Source organism: Saccoglossus kowalevskii, chromosome 12 (assembly GCF_978046115.1).
Source record: "Saccoglossus kowalevskii chromosome 12, keSacKowa6.1, whole genome shotgun sequence".
Taxonomy (NCBI): Eukaryota; Metazoa; Hemichordata; class Enteropneusta; family Harrimaniidae; genus Saccoglossus; species Saccoglossus kowalevskii.
The window spans coordinates 33106823-33134639 of record NC_140652.1 but is presented as its reverse complement, the minus strand read 5'-3'; the positions used below and the strand labels follow the sequence as shown (position 1 = coordinate 33134639).

The following is a 27817-nucleotide window of genomic DNA, read 5'->3' as shown; positions in this document are numbered from 1 at the left end:
GACTGAAATTCATGAGTTAAAATTGAACAAAGTGTGTCATTTGTTGGTGACTGAAATTCATGAGTTAAAATTGAACAAAGTGTGTCATTTGCTGGTGACTGAAATTCATGAGTTAAATTGAACAAAGTGTGCCATTTGTTGGTGACTGAAATTCATGAGTTACATTGAACAATGTGTGTCATTTGCTGGTGACTGAAATTCATGAGTTAAATTAAACAAAGTGTGTCATTTGCTGGTGACTGAAATTCATGAGTTAAATTGAACAAAGTGTGTCATTTGTTGGTGACTGAAATTCATGAGTTAAATTGAGCAAAGTGTGTCATTTGCTGGTGACTGAAATTCATGAGTTAAATTGAACAAAGCGTGTCATTTGTTGGTGACTGAAATTCATGAGTTAAATTGAACAAAGTGTGTCATTTGTTGTTGACTGAAATTCATGAGTTAAATTGAGCAAAGTGTGTCATTTGTTGGTGACTGAAATTCATGAGTTAAATTGAGCAAAGTGTGTCATTTGTTGGTGACTGAAATTCATGAGTTAAATTGAACAAAGCGTGTCATTTGTTGGTGACTGAAATTCATGAGTTAAATTGAACAAAGTGTGTCATTTGTTGGTGACGGAAATTCACGAGTTAAATTGAACAAAGTGTGTCATTTGCTGGTGACGGAAATTCACGAGTTAAATTGAACAAAGTGTGTCATTTGCTGGTGACGGAAATTCACGAGTTAAATTGAACAAAGTGTGTCATTTGCTGGTGACTGAAATTCATGAGTTAAATTGAGCAAAGTGTGTCATTTGCTGGCGACTGAAATTCATGAGTTAAATTGAGCAAAGTGTGCCATTTCAGTGCGGTACTACTCATGTTATTTACGTTGTCCCGAATCATAGTCGGATTATCGGATAATGATCAAGATTCCTGTCAAATTATTCTTCTTAGTTATGTGTTTTCTCCAATTAGTATCATCTGGACAGCGCGTCTAGTCACGTGGTGTATATGTTTACTTCGCAATACCGCAATCTTATATTGACATCCAGATATATCCTATCGGTTGCCATGGTAATGGCCTGCTCACTGTTCATTGAGTATGCCAAAGGTAAACTGATTGTGGCTTACATATAGATAGAATTGATTAGTAATCTTAAGCGTACTTCTTCTTGTCCAACATTCGGATCGTTGTGCTAAGACTAGACTACATCAATATCACTGATTGCGATATAGCAATCTCAAACCCGCGACTTAAGTGTAATAAGGAGTCGACTATTTGAAAATATGAGGGGTGGCCGGTTTGTTTAAATATGCAAGCTGGACACAGAAAGAAAGAAAATTATGCAAGGGATAAAATGTTGGCACATTCAAGAAAATAAAATGTGCAGATGAGACACAGAGAAACAAAAATCGCCATGGCACTGGTCACCTCTTCTAGCCACCCCCACCTCCATAGTTTGGAAAGGTTATCCCATAAAGATAGAAAAGCGTTAACAACGACTCCGGCCCAACCAGTACCCCCCCCCCCCAGAGAAGCAGCACATACAATAGCCAGTGATTCTCGTGCTGTGATGTCACATGTGACGTAATCTCGGCTTTATCACGCCTGTGCATCATGGCGTGTGGTAATTGAATAGATACGAACATGTATATACAATGATGTTTGCCTAAATTCATTTGTTAAGTGCGTGTGTGCATCCCAGTACAGAGGTCTATTCATTGCGGATGAGTGTACGAGTGGACAAGAGAACATCGTGTTGAACAAGGCCTCTTGGTACCATGTTCGTTTCAGGTGTGCAAACATAAGATAAAGGACAAGTTTCCGACATTACAATTGCATAAGATGTCGAACTTATGAATGGTGTATAAAGTTTGATTACTCATCTACGGCGTAAAATATAAATAAAAATAACAAAAGTTTGTAGCAACTGCTGATTTGTTTCATTGGGTTGACCTTGGATAACCTTGGTCTTGGTATATGTAAAATAATGCACTCCTTACAGGTTGTGTTCGTTCTAGTGGTATTTCTGTAATCCGTGTATTGCAGCATTTTGTTGCCATGATTGTTTTGTTTGTTTTTAATTGACATGGACATCGTATCAATTGAGTCGTAAAACATGGCAATCAGTGTAGATTATCAAGTTGACAAATTTGGGAGTAACTCAGTCCAAATTCAGTGTATTTGTTTTTGTTTTTTTTACTCAGCCAACTGTATTGAGAAGTGTGCTTCTTGTATTTTATATCTTAAAACAAGTAATGATATGTTTAAATGTATTCTCGTGAGTTAAATTATAATGTCGGTATCATTGGCACAATATCTGAATCAATATATGGAATGAAGGCATCAATGCAAAACCAGTCTACAAATGTGTACATTCATTGCATGTCAGTTTGTCCGTTCCTGATTGTTTCCCGTTTGCACTTTTTTATTTGCACGTCCATGTTTCAAAAAGAATTTCAACAAATGAATAATTGAATAAATACTCATGATGTATGTATCTCGGGAGACAGTTTTATTATAAGCATTTAAAGCGCGGTGGTCGTCGCGCAGCGCGTGTTCGAATTTCATGTAAATAAACAATGTATTTTACACGCGTTGTATACGTCGCTATGAATCCCATATCGAACAGGGCGCGGCACGACGACTGCCGCCCTTTAATTTTAGCTTTAAAAACTTGCATAATAACAGAGGAAGTCGAGTAATTGCCTCGTGACCTCGACAGAATCAAGGTAACATCAAAATAGTGGGTGTCCGTGGTTTGTACAAATCTAAAACTGGTTTCAAAAGGTTGGAAATTACCCCAAAACTGGGGTTGGCCTGAAATGTACAATCCTGGATGCAGACCACATTCTCACGATTGTTATTAGACGATATGAGTAACACGTCTGCAGTCTAAACCTTTAAAATGATATGAAGTTTTAAATCACTATTTTAAAACGTTCTTTTTACACGTTTAGTGTCTTACGGCCTGTCCCAGTTTGAATAGTCTGGGCCCTGACGCTGTACTCTAAGAGGTCCAATCTATCGGGCACTAAGTACGCGTGATTGCGTGGGTACTTGGTGTTTCGTGCCTTATGTGGGACGTGTGCCCTGATTGTTACACACAATAGACAAGTTCTCGGTAATGTTTTTAATTATATAATTAAAAGTGTGTTCAAGTTGTTTGCAGCGGTGCCCTGATAAATGGACGCGTGGACAATGGTGGATACATCTAAGCGTCATAAACGAAATGAACGTTTAAATTTAATTCAGTAATGTTTTCCTAACATTTGCCTGGCGAGCAAACTTCCAATTCGTAACACAGTGTTTCTTGTATACGAGCTGGAACGTTCTGAAGTTTGGATTCATCTTGTGCCTGTTTACGTGAAAGGCTTTAGTGTACGTAAATCCCGCTACTTCATGAGATTCCCATAAATTTGTCTGCTTTGAAACCCGTACTGGTATCACGACAACCAACGCATTATATTGGTGCATAATATGTTTAGATATATCTACTGGTTTTCAAAACACGGAGTCTTCCTTTGTTAACCACGACGACAGACGTCATGACTTCGATCGTGTACACGTGGTTATCATGCTTAACCGGCACAATGTCACGTGATGCGAGTTGTTCTAGTTTGTGGTCTTCCAGTTAAAGGGCGGGGCTCATCATGCCGCGTCCTGTTCGCTATGGGACTCATAGCGACGTATACAACGCGTGTAAAATACATTGTTTATTTACATGAAATTCGAACACGCGCTGAGCGACGACCACCGCGCTTTAAATAAACACTCAAATTATATTTATTTGTTGAAACATAGCACAATTTAATATGTATTGATATTCAATTTAAAGACTGAGAAACGAGGCAAGATTAGTTGTTGTACGCCAATTCTAGTTCCATGTCCACTATTTTTCTCGTATCGGTGTACGTGTTGTCGTTGCTTTGTGGTGTAGTGGTGCAAGAATTAGTTTCTCAAACTTGAGCGTCCAAATGAGATACGACCCATTAAGCCGTTGAGGGGGCACTACACAATTGATCCTATTTTACACGGGCACCCTCTTCTAAAACAACTTGGCTTTATTGTGTTTAACTTGCTTGTTCATTGCTTGCACTGCGTGCAATTTGTATTCCCGTGCTAAAGTTTGGATTGCCATTCATGTATTACTTGCAAACAATAACATGAAATATGGCACTATAGAGAGACGTAACGAAGAACTACCGTGCACCCGGCAAATAATAGGCAAGTAATTGAAATATGCATATATACAGTAGAGTTTCGTCAAGAGACAATTCTTCATATTTATAAACAGTTCAATATCTATATATTATTCAATTTCAATAATATCTGTGTTCGAGCAACCTTCTCATCTAGCAACATATAGATCTTCTGTATAGCGGACCGAGATCAACGGAGATTTGAAAATAGCGCCATCTATGGTGCAATTGAGATGTGATCTGGTGGTACGATGGCGGTTATTTTTAAACGTGACGTCACGTGGATAAGCTACAATCCCGTTGTCCTAGTAACAATTAAGCACCTGTCTTCGGCACAGTATACAACGTTTCACCTGTTCGTTATTTGTCAATGCTGGCATTCGATATCCTATATTAGAATTCAAAACTCTCTTCTCCCGTGTTACAGTCCATGTTGTTTTCCTTAAAAAATAAATAAAAATAAACAAGAATTAATCGGGGTTGAGCGTGATAAAAATGATAGCCCATTAACAGAACTGCGGTTCTTAATTCAGCTACAAACAATGTATTTGAATTAGTGCAATTTACAAGTTGTTTGACTCAAATTTGAAACCCCCAACTTTAAGAGTTTCGAATAAGACGTGGGCGTGTTAACAACACGATCTTTTTTTTAATAAACTTGAGAAATTCCTCACGTTTCCATCAATCTATTTGTTGACATAATGCTAGCAAATAACATAAATATGCTACGTCCTAACACTGCTAAAGAAATTGCAAGACAATTCTAAAGATAACTAGAATTCCTGAAGTACACCATTGTGTGCCTTGCTTTATTATGTCAATGGTACTGTGTGATAGAGACAAAACAACTGAGGACGCAATAAACAAAATAGCTCATTAGCTTGAACTTGATAAATTCCTCCGTCACGCACTAATGGCGTTGTAGTGTGCCGGTCACACTGCCAAATTAATCGAGTCAAAGTTAAATCCGTTTTGATTCATTATATCTCTTCAATTCCGGGTGAACAATGAATCTGTCTGATTGAGAGCATATTTTGCATTAATGTATCGATGTGACCGGTATGAGTAGTAATTTGTCAGGCTTGTGACGTTTCCTTTCAGGCGCGTGGCTGTTTGCACACACAGCCCTCCGTGCTGATGGGAATCCCTTCCGGAGCGGAAAGAAATGAGCGTTTTGAAAATTTCATCATACTCAGCGACTGCACCTGCAGATGCGCATCAGTGGTTGTTTTGTACTCTGCGCAGGCAAGTGGAGAGGCAATGTCCGGCACGTGACTTCTCAACATGTCGTAAATTAATTATTCATTGATTTTGCAAGGTTAATCGTTTTGAAAAAGAAGTTATTAAAATAGGAAAATGAAAGAAGTGTGTGTGTGTGTGAAAAACGAGTCAGAATCTCTTTATGCGACGAGTAATCGTCATTTTCTGAGATTCTATCAGATGTAGTTATAGCCTTGTTACCAACTACTCGTGACTCTGCCGGGGAAACAAATTCTTTAGTGGTAGTGTATGTTAACAAACAAACTGTCAATCAGAAAAATCTAACAATTGTATCCATTGGCTAAACATACACAAATGCTAATGAATCAACTGAACCAGCATGCTGACGTCACATATCGAAATAATTTCTAAGAAATCATTATTGGTACATGTATTTGAAATGACTATAGCACCGCCATCATGACGGAGTGTTGTGAATGAGCATAACACACTGCTGTACCAATTGCTCACCCATTAGAAACATGCTTATTGGTATCATGGTTTTCATATAGTTACAATATGTTGTGTGTACTCTCAGACTAATTCTATATTAGTATGGGGTATAGGATTGTCTGAAGTAGTCTATTTTAGGTAAATGAATGATCACATTTCAATTAAGACAGAATCACAATAAACACTGACGGTGATGATCTCACTAGCAGTAACAATTCAGTGGGCGACTAATATTAGAAAAAGAGTGTGTCTTACAAATTAAAGATAGGAAGGGGGTCTTGCTGACAAAATGAAAATCAAATATCAACCTATTGTTGTGCGGCGTTGCTGAGTTAATTTGCATACGTTTAAGGACACGGGTGTTGTCTGTTATTTGGGGTGAATTTGCCAACGGAGATGAATCAAAGTTAACTGGGGTTATTTTGTCATTATACCCCCCCCCTCGTCGCGCACTTGACACCCCCACCACAACACACAAACCCATGCAAAAACACACACTTCACTCCCAGAAGCTGACTTCACAATTTATCATACGATCTATCAAGACGAATACTATTTTATAACAACTTGTCTTTTTTACAGCAATCAATCAAAGAAAGAAATTCTATAAGGAAACCGGAAAGCAAATAAATGATTTCACAAATTTGACAGAATAGAACAAATTTGTAATAATAATGGGAAATAAAAATGGCCAAATTTAAAAAAAAATTATTATGAGACAACATCTCTTGTCGGCTTACCATGACCACAATCTTGTTAAACGTCGTATTTTCGTATGTTAGTGAATTTTGTAAATTTGTTTTCCATTTTTCATTTTTTACTATAAATATTTTTTTTATTGGCTTGTAGTTTTTAGTGACCTTACTACTGTACTTTCCTAAGTCAGTGTTGTGTCAATTAATAACGCTGCTTCATTGAAGTGATTGATTTTGTTGCTTTATTTATGAATACACCAGATTAGATACTTGGTTGCTCTGGGCACATTCATGTGTGATCAGTTACCAAATAAAATTTTCTCAAAATTTCTTTGACTTTTAAGTTTTGGAAATGTCAATTTTAGAGCAATTTATAATTTGTTCCTAAAAAGATGGAAAGATCTCCACGTATCTCAAAATTGTGTATGATAGCATCGGATAAAAACATCACATGTATTTATTATATGCATACTCATTTTTATTTATTTTGAAATAATGCTTTGAAGTAGAATCTTCATTGTTGCATTTTCGTGCAATTTTCGTATCAGGAAAAAGAAATATTAATTACTTAGCAATTGTAATATTGAAGCGACTTAACGTAATCTGACGTCATGTAAACAATAAATAAAAAAAGTGTGAATAGTGATATGATAATGACAATTGCATTCCCAAAATTCATGATAACTAGTTTGGAATGTTAACGTTTTATTGTGAATTTTATCGTAGGTGTTGGGATTAGAACAATGGTCGTCGCGAATCACCGTGTTTGATATCATGCGGGACCTATGCGACGCATAATACGCTTGAAAATAACGATGTTTGTTTACAAGATGAATTAGAACACGTGCTGCAACTGCCTCTTTTGCTTGCTTGCGACTATTAAAAATAGCAATGGCTTTTTTTATTCTATGCTATCGATAAAGAGCTATTTTTAATAGTTACTTAGGACTACGATTACCAAATATTATCTTCTATATATCACATATATCAGTCCGAACAGCGTTTATTAATTTATTAACTATTCATCTTATTCTGCACGTACCAAATACAAAAATTATAAAAGAAAAAAACTTACCATGTCAAACCCAAGCCATTCAATGTTTGTGCCGTGGTGTTCGTTAATATTCGGAGAATGTTGTTCTGGTTGGTCGTTGCCATAGTTACTGTCCTTCAATAAACTCTGCAAATGCAGAATATAATTAATTGCCGATCGTAATGTCTTGACTTTTGAAAGTTTTTTATTTCTTGGATCGGTCGGTACATGTCGACGCAGACGAATAAATCCGTCGTTTACCATCTGTACTCTGCGTCTTTCACGTGCGTTTCTCCGGGCAACCAGGTGTGGCTCCTTTTCTCTGTGCTGCTGTCTTGGAGGGTTCCTTGAAATGGCTGTAACCGTAGAACGAACTCTACGATGACGAGCTCTATTGGACGTCGCTATCACGATTGACGACCCACTGACGGTATTATGATTTGCCGTCGTCATTGGACCGATGTTTGAACCGCCAAATGCCTGTTGTTCCATTCCAGTCAAATTCCGTCAAATGTCGACACTTTAAAGTGGGCGATATACACTCTTCGTTCCAAATTTTCGTTGAAATATATGTCGATTTTTATCGCGTGTAGAAATGAATGGATGGAACGATATCGAAATGTCCTCAGTTCTGATTCATAATCACTCCGAGTAGACTATAAATACCCTGATATTCAATTAAAGTTGTAAGGAAATGAAGTCTTTCCTGGCTCGCTCTCATACTTAATAATTAATGCGCCTACTTCCCGATCTAAAAGTTGTAACCATTTACAAAACGATTTAATGTATTTATTGTCATGGTGTTAACCACGTGTTATCCCATAATATCCCATTATTTTGTCGACGCCCCCAAATTGTCATAAATAATTGTTCTCCGTCGCTTCACTATATCTCTCAGATACACATCGTTGTTTTGGAGGACAATCACTCTACTAAGGAGAAAGGTTTTCTGATTTAGCAGTTCGTTTTTGACGAAGTCTTCTTAATGTATTTTACATGCGTTGCACGCGTTGCGTGGGACCCTTGTCGGAAACGACGTGTTCTTGCGACTTTGTCGATTTTAGAGATCAGTCGTCGCCACTTTCGCTGTCAGTCTGTTAATAGCACATTCGTCTAGCTCGTAATCCTAGATTTAAGTGGAAAAGCAAATTATGTTTTTACTTCCAGTACCACTTACTAGTAAAAAGCCATGACACGTGCGCGTTGCGATTGACCATGATAATAATACCACGTGAGAGATTAATGAAATAGCGAACAGCAACTGTTACCGCTAATGTAATTGTCTTGGGTGAAAGAAATATCGTTAACAACGCATTCGAAAGTATTTGAGCTTTTATAAAACTCACATGCGCTACTTACAAGCAATTCTATTTTTTTTTCAAATCATATTAATTCTGTTATGACATACCATATGGCATCACCAAAACCCGGCAGTGTTGCATATAGTGGGGTGCAAGCTAAGCTGCACATTTGCCGGTGATGGGAACCAACTTGAAGCTAAATTTCATTGTTGCTCGTGGTAGGACCAACTTACGCAGCGTTTAGTTGTTAATGGTGGCTGCTTTCTTGCTTGTGATGGGGACCAAGTTACGCTGCGTTGTGACTTTAGTGGTGGGAACAACCCACGACGCATTGTTGTTACTGATGGGTACAATGCCAAGCTGTGTTGATGCATACTAGTATATAGTGGAGACCAGGTAGACTGGCAAAGTCTGGGCGATTTATTTCAATTGAAAGTTTAAATTAAATAAAAAATATAGCGAAATGGGCAATTTATTTCTATTTAAAGTTTAAATTAGATAACAAATATCGTGAAATGGAGGTGTTAACGAGAAATCCCTTGTAACCGCGTGGTTTCGCGTTCAAAACTTCATGGGGACCAGGCTAAGTTGAATTGTTGCTTATGATGGGTACCAAGCCAAGGGACCAGGCCAAGTTACCTGTTTGCGTGTGCTAGGAGCCAAACTTAGGTGCGTTAATGCATGTAGTGCGAACGACGCAAAGCTGTCTTGATGCTTGTAACGGAGACTATGCTAAGCTGCATTGTTGCCTGTGGCGGGACCAGGCTCATTTACGTTGATGACTTCAGTGGGAATCAAGCTATTTTGCGTCACGGTTGTTGCATTAATGTAGGGACCAAGCTGAACTCTTACTGTACGTGTCCGTTACTGTCCCCAGACCAAGCTAATGTACATTGTTTCTTGAGGCAAGCGACCAAGTTCAGGCGCATTGTTGCGAATGGTGGGACCATGGAGGGACCAAGCTAAATTTGGTTGGTGTGTGCGGTGGAGATGAAATAAAACTACGTGTCTGTGATAGGGTCAAATCTCAGGTGCGTTGATGCCTGTGATATGGACCAAGCTTAGTAGTTGTACTGTTGCTAATGGTTGGGACCAAGCTTAGTAGTTGTACTGTTGCTAATGGTTGGGACCAAGCTTAGTAGTTGTACTGTTGCTAATGGTTGGGACCAAGCTTAGTAGTTGTACTGTTGCCAATGGTTGGAACCAAGCTTAGTAGTTGTACTGCTGCTAATGGTTGGGACCAAGCTTAGTAGTTGTACTGCTGCTAATGGTTGGGACCAAGCTTAGTAGTTGTACTGCTGCCAATGGTTGGGACCAAGCTTAGTAGTTGTACTGCTGCTAATGGTTGGGACCAAGCTTAGTAGTTGTACTGCTGCTAATGGTTGGGACCAAGCTTAGTAGTTATACTGCTGCCAATGGTTGGGACCAAGCTTAGTAGTTGTACTGCTGCCTATGGTTGGGACCAAGCTTAGTAGTTGTACTGTTGCTAATGGTTGGGACCAAGCTTAGTAGTTGTGCTGCTGCCAATGGTTGGGACCAAGCTTAGTAGTAGGACTGTTGCTAATGGTTGGGACCAAGCTTAGTAGTTGTACTGCTGCCAATGGTTGGGACCAAGCTTAGTAGTTGTGCTGCTGCTAATGGTTGGGACCAAGCTTAGTAGTTGTACTGTTGCTAATGGTTGGGACCAAGCTTAGTAGTTGTACTGTTGCTAATGGTTGGGACCAAGCTTAGTAGTTGTACTGTTGCTAATGGTTGGGACCAAGCTTAGTAGTTGTACTGTTGCTAATGGTTGGGACCAAGCTTAGTAGTTGTACTGTTGCCAATGGTTGGGACCAAGCTTAGTAGTTGTACTGCTGCTAATGGTTGGGACCAAGCTTAGTAGTTGTACTGCTGCTAATGGTTGGGACCAAGCTTAGTAGTTGTACTGTTGCTAATGGTTGGGACCAAGCTTAGTAGTTGTACTGTTGCCAATGGTTGGGACCAAGCTTAGTAGTTGTACTGTTGCTAATGGCTGGGACCAAGCTTAGTAGTTGTACTGCTGCCAATGGTTGGGACCAAGCTTAGTAGTTGTGCTGTTGCTAATGGTTGGGACCAAGCTTAGTAGTTGTGCTGTTGCTAATGGTTGGGACCAAGCTTAGTAGTTGTGCTGCTGCTAATGGTTGGGACCAAGCTTAGTAGTTGTACTGTTGCTAATGGTTGGGACCAAGCTTAGTAGTTGTACTGTTGCCAATGGTTGGGACCAAGCTTAGTAGTTGTACTGCTGCCTATGGTTGGGACCACGCTTAGTAGTTATACTGTTGCTAATGGTTGGGACCAAGCTTAGTAGTTGTACTGTTGCTAATGGTTGGGACCAAGCTTAGTAGTTGTACTGTTGCTAATGGTTGGGACCAAGCATAGTAGTTGTACTGTTGCTAATGGTTGGGACCAAGCTTAGTAGTTGTACTGTTGCCAATGGTTGGGACCAAGCTTAGTAGTTGTACTGTTGCTAATGGCTGGGACCAAGCTTAGTAGTTGTACTGCTGCCAATGGTTGGGACCAAGCTTAGTAGTTGTGCTGTTGCTAATGGTTGGGACCAAGCTTAGTAGTTGTGCTGCTGCCAATGGTTGGGACCAAGCTTAGTAGTTGTGCTGCTGCTAATGGTTGGGACCAAGCTTAGTAGTTGTACTGCTGCCAATGGTTGGGACCAAGCTTAGTAGTTGTGCTGCTGCTAATGGTTGGGACCAAGCTTAGTAGTTGTACTGTTGCTAATGGTTGGGACCAAGCTTAGTAGTTATACTGTTGCTAATGGTTGGGACCAAGCTTAGTAGTTGTACTGTTGCTAATGGTTGGGACCAAGCTTAGTAGTTGTACTGTTGCTAATGGTTGGGACCAAGCTTAGTAGTTATACTGTTTCCAATGGTTGGGAACAAGCTTAGTAGTTGTACTGTTGCTAATGGTTGGGACCAAGCTTAGTAGTTGTACTGTTGCCAATGGTTGGGACCAAGCTTAGTAGTTGTACTGTTGCTAATGGCTGGGACCAAGCTTAGTAGTTGTACTGCTGCCAATGGTTGGGACCAAGCTTAGTAGTTGTGCTGTTGCTAATGGTTGGGACCAAGCTTAGTAGTTGTGCTGTTGCTAATGGTTGGGACCAAGCTTAGTAGTTGTGCTGCTGCTAATGGTTGGGACCAAGCTTAGTAGTTGTACTGTTGCTAATGGTTGGGACCAAGCTTAGTAGTTGTACTGTTGCCAATGGTTGGGACCAAGCTTAGTAGTTGTACTGCTGCCTATGGTTGGGACCAAGCTTAGTAGTTATACTGTTGCTAATGGTTGGGACCAAGCTTAGTAGTTGTACTGTTGCTAATGGTTGGGACCAAGCTTAGTAGTAGTACTGTTGCTAATGGTTGGGACCAAGCTTAGTAGTTGTACTGTTGCTAATGGTTGGGACCAAGCTTAGTAGTTGTACTGTTGCCAATGGTTGGGACCAAGCTTAGTAGTTGTACTGCTGCCAATGGTTGGGACCAAGCTTAGTAGTTGTACTGCTGCTAATGGTTGGGACCAATCTTAGTAGTTGTACTGTTGCTAATGGTTGGGACCAAGCTTAGTAGTTGTGCTGCTGCCAATGGTTGGGACCAAGCTTAGTAGTAGGACTGTTGCTAATGGTTGGGACCAAGCTTAGTAGTTGTACTGCTGCCAATGGTTGGGACCAAGCTTAGTAGTTGTGCTGCTGCTAATGGTTGGGACCAAGCTTAGTAGTTGTACTGTTGCTAATGGTTGGGACCAAGCTTAGTAGTTGTACTGTTGCTAATGGTTGGGACCAAGCTTAGTAGTTGTACTGTTGCTAATGGTTGGGACCAAGCTTAGTAGTTGTACTGTTGCTAATGGTTGGGACCAAGCTTAGTAGTTGTACTGTTGCCAATGGTTGGGACCAAGCTTAGTAGTTGTACTGCTGCTAATGGTTGGGACCAAGCTTAGTAGTTGTACTGCTGCTAATGGTTGGGACCAAGCTTAGTAGTTGTACTGCTGCCAATGGTTGGGACCAAGCTTAGTAGTTGTACTGCTGCTAATGGTTGGGACCAAGCTTAGTAGTTGTACTGTTGCTAATGGTTGGGACCAAGCTTAGTAGTTGTGCTGCTGCCAATGGTTGGGACCAAGCTTAGTAGTAGGACTGTTGCTAATGGTTGGGACCAAGCTTAGTAGTTGTACTGCTGCCAATGGTTGGGACCAAGCTTAGTAGTTGTGCTGCTGCTAATGGTTGGGACCAAGCTTAGTAGTTGTACTGTTGCTAATGGTTGGGACCAAGCTTAGTAGTTGTACTGTTGCTAATGGTTGGGACCAAGCTTAGTAGTTGTACTGTTGCTAATGGTTGGGACCAAGCTTAGTAGTTGTACTGTTGCTAATGGTTGGGACCAAGCTTAGTAGTTATACTGAGGCCAATGGTTAGGACCAAGCTTAGTAGTTGTACTGTTGCTAATGGTTGGGACCAAGCTTAGTAGTTGTACTGTTGCCAATGGTTGGGACCAAGCTTAGTAGTTGTACTGTTGCTAATGGCTGGGACCAAGCTTAGTAGTTGTACTGCTGCCAATGGTTGGGACCAAGCTTAGTAGTTGTGCTGTTGCTAATGGTTGGGACCAAGCTTAGTAGTTGTGATGTTGCTAATGGTTGGGACCAAGCTTAGTAGTTGTGCTGCTGCTAATGGTTGGGACCAAGCTTAGTAGTTGTACTGTTGCTAATGGTTGGGACCAAGCTTAGTAGTTGTACTGTTGCCAATGGTGGGGACCAAGCTTAGTAGTTGTACTGCTGCCTATTGTTGGGACCAAGCTTAGTAGTTATACTGTTGCTAATGGTTGGGACCAAGCTTAGTAGTTGTACTGTTGCTAATGGTTGGGACCAAGCTTAGTAGTTGTACTGTTGCTAATGGTTGGGACCAAGCTTAGTAGTTGTACTGTTGCTAATGGTTGGGACCAAGCTTAGTAGTTGTACTGTTGCTAATGGTTGGGACCAAGCTTAGTAGTTGTACTGTTGCTAATGGTTGGGACCAAGCTTAGTAGTTGTACTGTTGCCAATGCTTGGGACCAAGCTTAGTAGTTGTACTGCTGCCAATGCTTGGGACCAAGCTTAGTAGTTGTACTGTTGCTAATGGTTGGGACCAAGCTTAGTAGTTGTACTGTTGCTAATGGTTGGGACCAAGCTTAGTAGTTGTACTGTTGCCAATGGTTGGGACCAAGCTTAGTAGTTGTACTGTTGCTAATGGCTGGGACCAAGCTTAGTAGTTGTGCTGTTGCTAATGGTTGGGACCAAGCTTAGTAGTTGTACTGTTGCTAATGGTTGGGACCAAGCTTAGTAGTTGTACTGTTGCTAATGGCTGGGACCAAGCTTAGTAGTTGTACTGTTGCTAATGGTTGGGACCAAGCTTAGTAGTTGTACTGTTGCCAATGGTTGGGACCAAGCTTAGTAGTTGTACTGTTGCTAATGGCTGGGACCAAGCTTAGTAGTTGTACTGTTGCTAATGGTTGGGACCAAGCTTAGTAGTTGTGCTGTTGCTAATGGTTGGGACCAAGCTTAGTAGTTGTGCTGCTGCCAATGGTTGGGACCAAGCTTAGTAGTTGTACTGTTGCTAATGGTTGGGACCAAGCTTAGTAGTTATACTGTTGCTAATGGTTGGGACCAAGCTTAGTAGTTATACTGTTGCTAATGGTTGGGACCAAGCTTAGTAGTTATACTGTTGCTAATGGTTGGGACCAAGCTTAGTAGTTGTGCTGTTGCTAATGGTTGGGACCAAGCTTAGTAGTTGTACTGTTGCTAATGGTTGGGACCAAGCTTAGTAGTTATACTGTTGCTAATGGTTGGGACCAAGCTTAGTAGTTATACTGTTGCTAATGGTTGGGACCAAGCTTAGTAGTTGTACTGTTGCTAATGGTTGGGACCAAGTTAGTAGTTGTGCTGTTGCTAATGGTTGGGACCAAGCTTAGTAGTTGTACTGTTGCTAATGGTTGGGACCAAGCTTAGTAGTTATACTGTTGCTAATGGTTGGGACCAAGCTTAGTAGTTATACTGTTGCTAATGGTTGGGACCAAGCTTAGTAGTTATACTGTTGCCAATGGTTGGGACCAAGCATAGTAGTTGTACTGTTGCTAATGGTTGGGACCAAGCTTAGTAGTTGTACTGTTGCTAATGGTTGGGACCAAGCTTAGTAGTTATACTGTTGCTAATGGTTGGGACCAAGCTTAGTAGTTATACTGTTGCTAATGGTTGGGACCAAGCTTAGTAGTTATACTGTTGCCAATGGTTGGGACCAAGCTTAGTAGTTATACTGTTGCTAATGGTTGGGACCAAGCTTAGTAGTTGTACTGTTGCTAATGGTTGGGACCAAGCTTAGTAGTTGTACTGTTGCTAATGGTTGGGACCAAGCTTAGTAGTTGTACTGTTGCCAATGGTTGGGACCAAGCTTAGTAGTTGTGCTGCTGCCTATGGTTGGGACCAAGCTTAGTAGTTGTACTGTTGCTAATGGTTGGGACCAAGCTTAGTAGTTATACCGTTGCCAATGGTTGTGACCAAGCTTAGTAGTTGTACTGTTGCCAATGGTTGGGACCAAGCTTAGTAGTTGTGCTGTTGCCAATGGTTGGGACCAAGCTTAGTAGTTATACTGTTGCTAATGGTTGGGACCAAGCTTAGTAGTTATACTGTTGCCAATGGTTGGGACCAAGCTTAGTAGTTATACTGTTGCTAATGGTTGGGACCAAGCTTAGTAGTTGTACTGTTGCTAATGGTTGGGACCAAGCTTAGTAGTTGTACTGTTGCCAATGGTTGGGACCAAGCTTAGTAGTTGTACTGTTGCTAATGGTTGGGACCAAGCTTAGTAGTTGTACTGTTGCTAATGGTTGGGACCAAGCTTAGTAGTTGTACTGTTGCTAATGGTTGGGACCAAGCTTAGTAGTTGTACTGTTGCTAATGGTTGGGACCAAGCTTAGTAGTTGTACTGCTGCCAATGGTTGGGACCAAGCTTAGTAGTTGTACTGTTGCTAATGGTTGGGACCAAGCTTAGTAGTTATACTGTTGCCAATGGTTGGGACCAAGCTTAGTAGTTGTACTGTTGCCAATGGTTGGGACCAAGCTTAGTAGTTGTACTGCTGCTAATGGTTGGGACCAAGCTTAGTAGTTGTACTGTTGCTAATGGTTGGGACCAAGCTTAGTAGTTGTACTGCTGCCAATGGTAGGGTCCAAGCTTAGTAGTTGTACTGCTGCCAATGGTTGGGACCAAGCTTAGTAGTTGTACTGTTGCCAATGGTTGGGAACAAGCTTAGTAGTTGTACTGTTGCTAATGGTTGGGAACAAGCTTAGTAGTTGTACTGTTGCCAATGGTTGGGAACAAGCTTAGTAGTTGTACTGTTGCTAATGGTTGGGAACAAGCTTAGTAGTTGTACTGTTGCTAATGGTTGGGAACAAGCTTAGTAGTTGTACTGTTGCCAATGGTTGGGAACAAGCTTAGTAGTTGTACTGTTGCTAATGGTTGGGAACAAGCTTAGTAGTTGTGTTGTTGCCAATGGTTGGGACCAAGAATAGTAGTTGTACTGTTGCTAATGGTTGGGACCAAGCTTAGTAGTTGTGCTGTTGCCAATGGTTGGGACCAAGCCTAGTAGTTGTACTGTTGCTAATGGTTGGGACCAAGCTTAGTAGTTGTACTGTTGCTAATGGTTGGGACCAAGCTTAGTAGTTGTGCTGTTGCTAATGGTTGGGACCAAGCTTAGTAGTTGTGCTGTTGCTAATGGTTGGGACCAAGCTTAGTAGTTGTGCTGTTGCTAATGGTTGGGACCAAGCTTAGTAGTTGTGCTGTTGCTAATGGTTGGGACCAAGCTTAGTAGTTGTACCGTTGCCAATGGTTGGGACCAAGCTTAGTAGTTGTACTGTTGCTAATGGTTGGGACCAAGCTTAGTAGTTGTACCGTTGCCAATGGTTGGGACCAAGCTTAGTAGTTGTACTGTTGCCAATGGTTGGGACCAAGCTTAGTAGTTGTACTGCTGCTAATGGTTGGGACCAAGCTTAGTAGTTGTGTTGTTGCCAATGGTTGGGACCAAGCTTAGTAGTTGTGGTGTTGCTAATGGCTGGGACCAAGCCTAGTAGTTGTACTGTTGCTAATGGTTGGGACCAAGCTTAGTAGTAGGACTGCTGCCAATGGTTGGGACCAAGCTTAGTAGTTGTACTGTTGCTAATGGTTGGGACCAAGCTTAGTAGTTGTACTGTTGCCAATGGTTGGGACCAAGCTTAGTAGTTGTACTGCTGTCAATGATTGGGACCAAGCTTAGTAGTTGTACTGTTGCTAATGGTTGGGACCAAGCTTAGTAGTTGTACTGTTGCTAATGGTTGGGACCAAGCTTAGTAGTTGTACCGTTGCCAATGGTTGGGACCAAGCTTAGTAGTTGTACTGCTGCTAATGGTTGGGACCAAGCTTAGTAGTTGTGCTGTTGCTAATGGTTGGGACCAAGCTTAGTAGTTGTACTGTTGCCAATGGTTGGGATCAAGCTTAGTAGTTGTACTGTTGCCAATGGTTGGGACCAAGCTTAGTAGTTGTGCTGTTGCTAATGGTTGGGACCAAGCTTAGTAGTTGTGCTGTTGCTAATGGTTGGGACCAAGCTTAGTAGTTGTACCGTTGCCAATGATTGGGACCAAGCTTAGTAGTTGTGGTGTTGCTAATGGTTGGGACCAAGCTTAGTAGTTGTGCTGTTGCCAATGGTTGGGACCAAGCTTAGTAGTTGTGGTGTTGCTAATGGCTGGGACCAAGCCTAGTAGTTGTACTGTTGCTAATGGTTGGGACCAAGCTTAGTAGTAGGACTGCTGCCAATGGTTGGGACCAAGCTTAGTAGTTGTACTGTTGCTAATGGTTGGGACCAAGCTTAGTAGTTGTACTGTTGCCAATGGTTGGGACCAAGCTTAGTAGTTGTACTGCTGTCAATGATTGGGACCAAGCTTAGTAGTTGTACTGTTGCTAATGGTTGGGACCAAGCTTAGTAGTTGTACTGTTGCTAATGGTTGGGACCAAGCTTAGTAGTTGTACCGTTGCCAATGGTTGGGACCAAGCTAAGTAGTTGTACTGTTGCCAATGGTTGGGACCAAGCTTAGTAGTTGTACTGTTGCTAATGGTTGGGACCAAGCTTAGTAGTTGTGCTGTTGCTAATGGTTGGGACCAAGCTTAGTAGTTGTACTGTTGCTAATGGTTGGGACCAAGCTTAGTAGTTGTACTGTTGCTAATGGTTGGGACCAAGCTTAGTAGTTGTACTGTTGCTAATGGTTGGGACCAAGCTTAGTAGTTGTACTGTTGCTAATGGTTGGGACCAAGCTTAGTAGTTGTACTGCTGCCAATGGTAGGGTCCAAGCTTAGTAGTTGTACTGTTGCTAATGGCTGGGACCAAGCTAAATAGTTGTACTGTTGCCAATGGTTGGGAACAAGCTTAGTAGTTGTACTGTTGCTAATGGTTGGAACCAAGCTTAGTAGTTGTACTGTTGCTAATGGTTGGGACCAAGCTTAGTAGTTGTGCTGTTTCCAATGGTTGGGAACAAGCTTAGTAGTTGTACTGTTGCCAATGGTTGGGACCAAGCTTAGTAGTTGTACTGTTGCTAATGGTTGGGACCAAGCTTAGTAGTTGTACTGTTGCTAATGGTTGGGACCAAGCTTAGTAGTTGTACTGCTGCTAATGGTTGGGACCAAGCTTAGTAGTTGTACTGTTGCTAATGGTTGGGACCAAGCTTAGTAGTTGTACTGTTGCTAATGGTTGGGACCAAGCTTAGTAGTTGTGCTGCTGCCAATGGTTGGGACCAAGCTTAGTAGTTGTGCTGCTGCCAATGGTTGGGACCAAGCTTAGTAGTTGTGCTGTTGCTAATGGTTGGGACCAAGCTTAGTAGTTGTACTGTTGCCAATGGTTGGGACCAAGCTTAGTAGTTGTACTACTGCCAATGGTTGGGAAAAAGCTTAGTAGTTGTACTGCTGCCAATGGTTGGGAACAAGCTTAGTAGTTGTACTGATGCTAATGGTTGGGACCAAGCTTAGTAGTTGTGCTGCTGCCAATGGTTGGGACCAAGCTTAGTAGTTGTGCTGCTGCCAATGGTTGGGACCAAGCTTAGTAGTTGTACTGCTGCCAATGGTTGGGACCAAGCTTAGTAGTTGTACTGTTTCCAATGGTTGGGACGGAGCTTAGTAGTTGTACTGTTGCTAATGGTTGGGACCAAGCTTAGTAGTTGTACTGTTGCTAATGGTTGGGACCAAGCTTAGTAGTTGTGCTGTTGCTAATGGTTGGGACCAAGCTTAGTAGTTGTACTGTTGCTAATGGTTGGGACCAAGCTTAGTAGTTGTACTGTTGCTAATGGTTGGGACCAAGCTTAGTAGTTGTGCTGCTGCCAATGGTTGGGACCAAGCTTAGTAGTTGTACTGCTGCTAATGGTTGGGACCAAGCTTAGTAGTTGTACTGTTGCTAATGGTTGGGACCAAGCTTAGTAGTTGTACTGTTGCTAATGGTTGGGACCAAGCTTGGTAGTTGTGCTGCTGCCAATGGTTGGGACCAAGCTTAGTAGTTGTACTGCTGCTAATGGTTGGGACCAAGCTTAGTAGTTGTACTGTTGCTAATGGTTGGGACCAAGCTTATTAGTTGTACTGTTGCTAATGGTTGGGACCAAGCTTAGTAGTTGTGCTGCTGCTAATGGTTGGGACCAAGCTTAGTAGTTGTACTGTTGCTAATGGTTGGGACCAAGCTTAGTAGTTGTACTGTTGCTAATGGTTGGGACCAAGCTTAGTAGTTGTGCTGCTGCCAATGGTTGGGACCAAGCTTATTAGTTGTACTGTTGCTAATGGTTGGGACCAAGCTTAGTAGTTGTACTGTTGCCAATGGTTGGGACCAAGCTTAGTAGTTGTACAGTTGCTAATGGCTGGGACCAAGCTTAGTAGTTGTACTGTTGCCAATGGTTGGGACCAAGCTTAGTAGTTGTACTGCTGCTAATGGTTGGGACCAAGCTTAGTAGTTGTACTGTTGCTAATGGTTGGGACCAAGCTTAGTAGTTGTACTGTTGCTAATGGCTGGGACCAAGCTTAGTAGTTGTACTGTTGCTAATGGTTGGGACCAAGCTTAGTAGTTGTACTGTTGCTAATGGTTGGGACCAAGCTTAGTAGTTGTACTGTTGCTAATGGTTGGGACCAAGCTTAGTAGTTGTACTGTTGCCAATGGTTGGGACCAAGCTTAGTAGTTGTACTGTTGCTAATGGTTGGGACCAAGCTTAGTAGTTGTACTGTTGCCAATGGTTGGGACCAAGCTTAGTAGTTGTACTGTTGCTAATGGCTGGGACCAAGCTTAGTAGTTGTACTGTTGCCAATGGTTGGGACCAAGCTTAGTAGTTGTACTGCTGCTAATGGTTGGGACCAAGCTTAGTAGTTGTGCTGTTGCTAATGGTTGGGACCAAGCTTAGTAGTTGTACTGCTGCTAATGGTTGGGACCAAGCTTAGTAGTTGTGATGTTGCTAATGGCTGGGACCAAGCTTAGTAGTTGTACTGTTGCCAATGGTTGGGACCAAGCTTAGTAGTTGTGCTGCTGCTAATGGTTGGGACCAATCTTAGTAGTTGTACTGTTGCCAATGGTTGGGAACAAGCTTAGTAGTTGTACTGTTGCTAATGGTTGGGAACAAGCTTAGTAGTTGTGCTGTTGCCAATGGTTGGGACCAAGATTAGTAGTTGTACTGTTGCTAATGGTTGGGACCAAGCTTAGTAGTTGTGCTGTTGCCAATGGTTGGGACCAAGCCTAGTAGTTGTACTGTTGCTAATGGTTGGGACCAAGCTTAGTAGTTGTACTGTTGCTAATGGTTGGGACCAAGCTTAGTAGTTGTGCTGTTGCTAATGGTTGGGACCAAGCTTAGTAGTTGTGCTGTTGCTAATGGTTGGGACCAAGCTTAGTAGTTGTGCTGTTGCTAATGGTTGGGACCAAGCTTAGTAGTTGTGCTGTTGCTAATGGTTCTGACCAAGCTTAGTAGTTGTACCGTTGCCAATGGTTGGGACCAAGCTTAGTAGTTGTACTGTTGCTAATGGTTGGGACCAAGCTTAGTAGTTGTACCGTTGCCAATGGTTGGGACCAAGCTTAGTAGTTGTACTGTTGCCAATGGTTGGGACCAAGCTTAGTAGTTGTACTGCTGCTAATGGTTGGGACCAAGCTTAGTAGTTGTGCTGTTGCCAATGGTTGGGACCAAGCTTAGTAGTTGTGGTGTTGCTAATGGCTGGGACCAAGCCTAGTAGTTGTACTGTTGCTAATGGTTGGGACCAAGCTTAGTAGTTGTACTGCTGCTAATGGTTGGGACCAAGCTTAGTAGTTGTACTGTTGCTAATGGTTGGGACCAAGCTTAGTAGTTGTACTGTTGCCAATGGTTGGGACCAAGCTTAGTAGTTGTACTGCTGTCAATGATTGGGACCAAGCTTAGTAGTTGTACTGTTGCTAATGGTTGGGACCAAGCTTAGTAGTTGTACTGTTGCTAATGGTTGGGACCAAGCGTAGTAGTTGTACCGTTGCCAATGGTTGGGACCAAGCATAGTAGTTGTACTGCTGCTAATGGTTGGGACCAAGCTTAGTAGTTGTGCTGTTGCTAATGGTTGGGACCAAGCTTAGTAGTTGTACTGTTGCCAATGGTTGGGACCAAGCTTAGTAGTTGTACTGTTGCCAATGGTTGGGACAAAGCTTAGTAGTTGTGCTGTTGCTAATGGTTGGGACCAAGCTTAGTAGTTGTGCTGTTGCTAATGGTTGGGACCAAGCTTAGTAGTTGTACCGTTGCCAAAGATTGGGACCAAGCTTATTAGTTGTACTGTTGCTAATGGTTGGGACCAAGCTTAGTAGTTGTGCTGTTGCCAATGGTTGGGACCAAGCTTAGTAGTTGTGGTGTTGCTAATGGCTGGGACCAAGCCTAGTAGTTGTACTGTTGCTAATGGTTGGGACTAAGCTTAGTAGTAGGACTGCTGCCAATGGTTGGGACCAAGCTTAGTAGTTGTACTGTTGCTAATGGTTGGGACCAAGCTTAGTAGTTGTACTGTTGCCAATGGTTGGGACCAAGCTTAGTAGTTGTACTGCTGTCAATGATTGGGACCAAGCTTAGTAGTTGTACTGTTGCTAATGGTTGGGACCAAGCTTAGTAGTTGTACTGTTGCTAATGGTTGGGACCAAGCTTAGTAGTTGTACCGTTGCCAATGGTTGGGACCAAGCTTAGTAGTTGTACTGTTGCCAATGGTTGGGACCAAGCTTAGTAGTTGTACTGTTGCTAATGGTTGGGACCAAGCTTAGTAGTTGTACTGTTGCTAATGGCTGGGACCAAGCTTAGTAGTTGTACTGCTGCCAATGGTTGGGAACAAGCTTAGTAGTTGTACTGTTGCTAATGGTTGGGACCAAGCTTAGTAGTTGTACTGTTGCTAATGGTTGGGACCAAGCTTAGTAGTTGTACTGTTGCTAATGGTTGGGACCAAGCTTAGTAGTTGTACTGCTGCCAATGGTAGGGTCCAAGCTTAGTAGTTGTACTGTTGCTAATGGCTGGGACCAAGCTAAATAGTTGTACTGTTGCCAATGGTTGGGAACAAGCTTAGTAGTTGTACTGTTGCTAATGGTTGGAACCAAGCTTAGTAGTTGTACTGTTGCTAATGGTTGGGACCAAGCTTAGTAGTTGTGCTGTTTCCAATGGTTGGGAACAAGCTTAGTAGTTGTACTGTTGCCAATGGTTGGGACCAAGCTTAGTAGTTGTACTGTTGCTAATGGTTGGGACCAAGCTTAGTAGTTGTACTGTTGCTAATGGTTGGGACCAAGCTTAGTAGTTGTACTGCTGCTAATGGTTGGGACCAAGCTTAGTAGTTGTACTGTTGCTAATGGTTGGGACCAAGCTTAGTAGTTGTACTGTTGCTAATGGTTGGGACCAAGCTTAGTAGTTGTGCTGCTGCCAATGGTTGGGACCAAGCTTAGTAGTTGTGCTGCTGCCAATGGTTGGGACCAAGCTTAGTAGTTGTACTGTTGCTAATGGTTGGGACCAAGCTTATTAGTTGTACTGTTGCTAATGGTTGGGACCAAGCTTAGTAGTTGTGCTGCTGCTAATGGTTGGGACCAAGCTTAGTAGTTGTACTGTTGCTAATGGTTGGGACCAAGCTTAGTAGTTGTACTGTTGCTAATGGTTGGGACCAAGCTTAGTAGTTGTGCTGCTGCCAATGGTTGGGACCAAGCTTATTAGTTGTACTGTTGCTAATGGTTGGGACCAAGCTTAGTAGTTGTACTGTTGCCAATGGTTGGGACCAAGCTTAGTAGTTGTACAGTTGCTAATGGCTGGGACCAAGCTTAGTAGTTGTACTGTTGCCAATGGTTGGGACCAAGCTTAGTAGTTGTACTGCTGCTAATGGTTGGGACCAAGCTTAGTAGTTGTACTGTTGCTAATGGTTGGGACCAAGCTTAGTAGTTGTACTGTTGCTAATGGCTGGGACCAAGCTTAGTAGTTGTACTGTTGCTAATGGTTGGGACCAAGCTTAGTAGTTGTACTGTTGCTAATGGTTGGGACCAAGCTTAGTAGTTGTACTGTTGCTAATGGTTGGGACCAAGCTTAGTAGTTGTACTGTTGCCAATGGTTGGGACCAAGCTTAGTAGTTGTACTGTTGCTAATGGTTGGGACCAAGCTTAGTAGTTGTACTGTTGCCAATGGTTGGGACCAAGCTTAGTAGTTGTACTGTTGCTAATGGCTGGGACCAAGCTTAGTAGTTGTACTGTTGCCAATGGTTGGGACCAAGCTTAGTAGTTGTACTGCTGCTAATGGTTGGGACCAAGCTTAGTAGTTGTGCTGTTGCTAATGGTTGGGACCAAGCTTAGTAGTTGTACTGCTGCTAATGGTTGGGACCAAGCTTAGTAGTTGTGATGTTGCTAATGGCTGGGACCAAGCTTAGTAGTTGTACTGTTGCCAATGGTTGGGACCAAGCTTAGTAGTTGTGCTGCTGCTAATGGTTGGGACCAATCTTAGTAGTTGTACTGTTGCCAATGGTTGGGAACAAGCTTAGTAGTTGTACTGTTGCTAATGGTTGGGAACAAGCTTAGTAGTTGTGCTGTTGCCAATGGTTGGGACCAAGATTAGTAGTTGTACTGTTGCTAATGGTTGGGACCAAGCTTAGTAGTTGTGCTGTTGCCAATGGTTGGGACCAAGCCTAGTAGTTGTACTGTTGCTAATGGTTGGGACCAAGCTTAGTAGTTGTACTGTTGCTAATGGTTGGGACCAAGCTTAGTAGTTGTGCTGTTGCTAATGGTTGGGACCAAGCTTAGTAGTTGTGCTGTTGCTAATGGTTGGGACCAAGCTTAGTAGTTGTGCTGTTGCTAATGGTTGGGACCAAGCTTAGTAGTTGTGCTGTTGCTAATGGTTCTGACCAAGCTTAGTAGTTGTACCGTTGCCAATGGTTGGGACCAAGCTTAGTAGTTGTACTGTTGCTAATGGTTGGGACCAAGCTTAGTAGTTGTACCGTTGCCAATGGTTGGGACCAAGCTTAGTAGTTGTACTGTTGCCAATGGTTGGGACCAAGCTTAGTAGTTGTACTGCTGCTAATGGTTGGGACCAAGCTTAGTAGTTGTGCTGTTGCCAATGGTTGGGACCAAGCTTAGTAGTTGTGGTGTTGCTAATGGCTGGGACCAAGCCTAGTAGTTGTACTGTTGCTAATGGTTGGGACCAAGCTTAGTAGTTGTACTGCTGCTAATGGTTGGGACCAAGCTTAGTAGTTGTACTGTTGCTAATGGTTGGGACCAAGCTTAGTAGTTGTACTGTTGCCAATGGTTGGGACCAAGCTTAGTAGTTGTACTGCTGTCAATGATTGGGACCAAGCTTAGTAGTTGTACTGTTGCTAATGGTTGGGACCAAGCTTAGTAGTTGTACTGTTGCTAATGGTTGGGACCAAGCGTAGTAGTTGTACCGTTGCCAATGGTTGGGACCAAGCATAGTAGTTGTACTGCTGCTAATGGTTGGGACCAAGCTTAGTAGTTGTGCTGTTGCTAATGGTTGGGACCAAGCTTAGTAGTTGTACTGTTGCCAATGGTTGGGACCAAGCTTAGTAGTTGTACTGTTGCCAATGGTTGGGACAAAGCTTAGTAGTTGTGCTGTTGCTAATGGTTGGGACCAAGCTTAGTAGTTGTGCTGTTGCTAATGGTTGGGACCAAGCTTAGTAGTTGTACCGTTGCCAAAGATTGGGACCAAGCTTATTAGTTGTACTGTTGCTAATGGTTGGGACCAAGCTTAGTAGTTGTGCTGTTGCCAATGGTTGGGACCAAGCTTAGTAGTTGTGGTGTTGCTAATGGCTGGGACCAAGCCTAGTAGTTGTACTGTTGCTAATGGTTGGGACTAAGCTTAGTAGTAGGACTGCTGCCAATGGTTGGGACCAAGCTTAGTAGTTGTACTGTTGCTAATGGTTGGGACCAAGCTTAGTAGTTGTACTGTTGCCAATGGTTGGGACCAAGCTTAGTAGTTGTACTGCTGTCAATGATTGGGACCAAGCTTAGTAGTTGTACTGTTGCTAATGGTTGGGACCAAGCTTAGTAGTTGTACTGTTGCTAATGGTTGGGACCAAGCTTAGTAGTTGTACCGTTGCCAATGGTTGGGACCAAGCTTAGTAGTTGTACTGTTGCCAATGGTTGGGACCAAGCTTAGTAGTTGTACTGTTGCTAATGGTTGGGACCAAGCTTAGTAGTTGTACTGTTGCTAATGGCTGGGACCAAGCTTAGTAGTTGTACTGCTGCCAATGGTTGGGAACAAGCTTAGTAGTTGTACTGTTGCTAATGGTTGGGACCAAGCTTAGTAGTTGTACTGTTGCTAATGGTTGGGACCAAGCTTAGTAGTTGTACTGTTGCTAATGGTTGGGACCAAGCTTAGTAGTTGTACTGCTGCCAATGGTAGGGTCCAAGCTTAGTAGTTGTACTGTTGCTAATGGCTGGGACCAAGCTAAATAGTTGTACTGTTGCCAATGGTTGGGAACAAGCTTAGTAGTTGTACTGTTGCTAATGGTTGGAACCAAGCTTAGTAGTTGTACTGTTGCTAATGGTTGGGACCAAGCTTAGTAGTTGTGCTGTTTCCAATGGTTGGGAACAAGCTTAGTAGTTGTACTGTTGCCAATGGTTGGGACCAAGCTTAGTAGTTGTACTGTTGCTAATGGTTGGGACCAAGCTTAGTAGTTGTACTGTTGCTAATGGTTGGGACCAAGCTTAGTAGTTGTACTGCTGCTAATGGTTGGGACCAAGCTTAGTAGTTGTACTGTTGCTAATGGTTGGGACCAAGCTTAGTAGTTGTACTGTTGCTAATGGTTGGGACCAAGCTTAGTAGTTGTGCTGCTGCCAATGGTTGGGACCAAGCTTAGTAGTTGTGCTGCTGCCAATGGTTGGGACCAAGCTTAGTAGTTGTGCTGTTGCTAATGGTTGGGACCAAGCTTAGTAGTTGTACTGTTGCCAATGGTTGGGACCAAGCTTAGTAGTTGTACTACTGCCAATGGTTGGGAAAAAGCTTAGTAGTTGTACTGCTGCCAATGGTTGGGAACAAGCTTAGTAGTTGTACTGATGCTAATGGTTGGGACCAAGCTTAGTAGTTGTGCTGCTGCCAATGGTTGGGACCAAGCTTAGTAGTTGTGCTGCTGCCAATGGTTGGGACCAAGCTTAGTAGTTGTACTGCTGCCAATGGTTGGGACCAAGCTTAGTAGTTGTACTGTTTCCAATGGTTGGGACGGAGCTTAGTAGTTGTACTGTTGCTAATGGTTGGGACCAAGCTTAGTAGTTGTACTGTTGCTAATGGTTGGGACCAAGCTTAGTAGTTGTGCTGTTGCTAATGGTTGGGACCAAGCTTAGTAGTTGTACTGTTGCTAATGGTTGGGACCAAGCTTAGTAGTTGTACTGTTGCTAATGGTTGGGACCAAGCTTAGTAGTTGTGCTGCTGCCAATGGTTGGGACCAAGCTTAGTAGTTGTACTGCTGCTAATGGTTGGGACCAAGCTTAGTAGTTGTACTGTTGCTAATGGTTGGGACCAAGCTTAGTAGTTGTACTGTTGCTAATGGTTGGGACCAAGCTTGGTAGTTGTGCTGCTGCCAATGGTTGGGACCAAGCTTAGTAGTTGTACTGCTGCTAATGGTTGGGACCAAGCTTAGTAGTTGTACTGTTGCTAATGGTTGGGACCAAGCTTATTAGTTGTACTGTTGCTAATGGTTGGGACCAAGCTTAGTAGTTGTGCTGCTGCTAATGGTTGGGACCAAGCTTAGTAGTTGTACTGTTGCTAATGGTTGGGACCAAGCTTAGTAGTTGTACTGTTGCTAATGGTTGGGACCAAGCTTAGTAGTTGTGCTGCTGCCAATGGTTGGGACCAAGCTTATTAGTTGTACTGTTGCTAATGGTTGGGACCAAGCTTAGTAGTTGTACTGTTGCCAATGGTTGGGACCAAGCTTAGTAGTTGTACTGTTGCTAATGGCTGGGACCAAGCTTAGTAGTTGTACTGTTGCCAATGGTTGGGACCTAGCTTAGTAGTTGTACTGCTGCTAATGGTTGGGACCAAGCTTAGTAGTTGTACTGTTGCTAATGGTTGGGACCAAGCTTAGTAGTTGTACTGTTGCTAATGGCTGGGACCAAGCTTAGTAGTTGTACTGTTGCTAATGGTTGGGACCAAGCTTAGTAGTTGTACTGTTGCTAATGGTTGGGACCAAGCTTAGTAGTTGTACTGTTGCTAATGGTTGGGACCAAGCTTAGTAGTTGTACTGTTGCCAATGGTTGGGACCAAGCTTAGTAGTTGTACTGTTGCTAATGGTTGGGACCAAGCTTAGTAGTTGTACTGTTGCCAATGGTTGGGACCAAGCTTAGTAGTTGTACTGTTGCTAATGGCTGGGACCAAGCTTAGTAGTTGTACTGTTGCCAATGGTTGGGACCA

At 42.6% G+C, this 27817-nt stretch overlaps 1 protein-coding gene across 1 annotated transcript; it reads right to left on the bottom strand.

Annotated features, from left to right (window-relative positions):
- Positions 1 to 4297: 4297 nt before the first annotated feature.
- Positions 4298 to 8248, bottom strand: LOC102807532 (uncharacterized). Its single transcript, XM_006818696.3, has 2 exons — positions 7668 to 8248; positions 4298 to 4625 (listed from the first exon to the last, which is right to left on the bottom strand). The coding sequence occupies exons 1-2, from the start codon at positions 8115 to 8117 to the stop codon at positions 4578 to 4580; spliced, it is 498 nt and encodes a 165-aa protein (XP_006818759.2). The 5' UTR covers positions 8118 to 8248; the 3' UTR covers positions 4298 to 4577.
- Positions 8249 to 27817: the final 19569 nt, after the last annotated feature.

Bases quoted from the DNA above. Each gene is read 5' to 3' on its own strand.
- LOC102807532 (XM_006818696.3), bottom strand. From the start codon at position 8,117: ATGGAACAACAGGCATTTGGCGGTTCAAACATCGGTCCAATGACGACG. The intron at 4,626-7,667 runs GTAAGTTTTTTT...TTATTTTTTAAG, and splicing joins AATGGCTTGGGTTTGACATG to GAAAACAACATGGACTGTAA.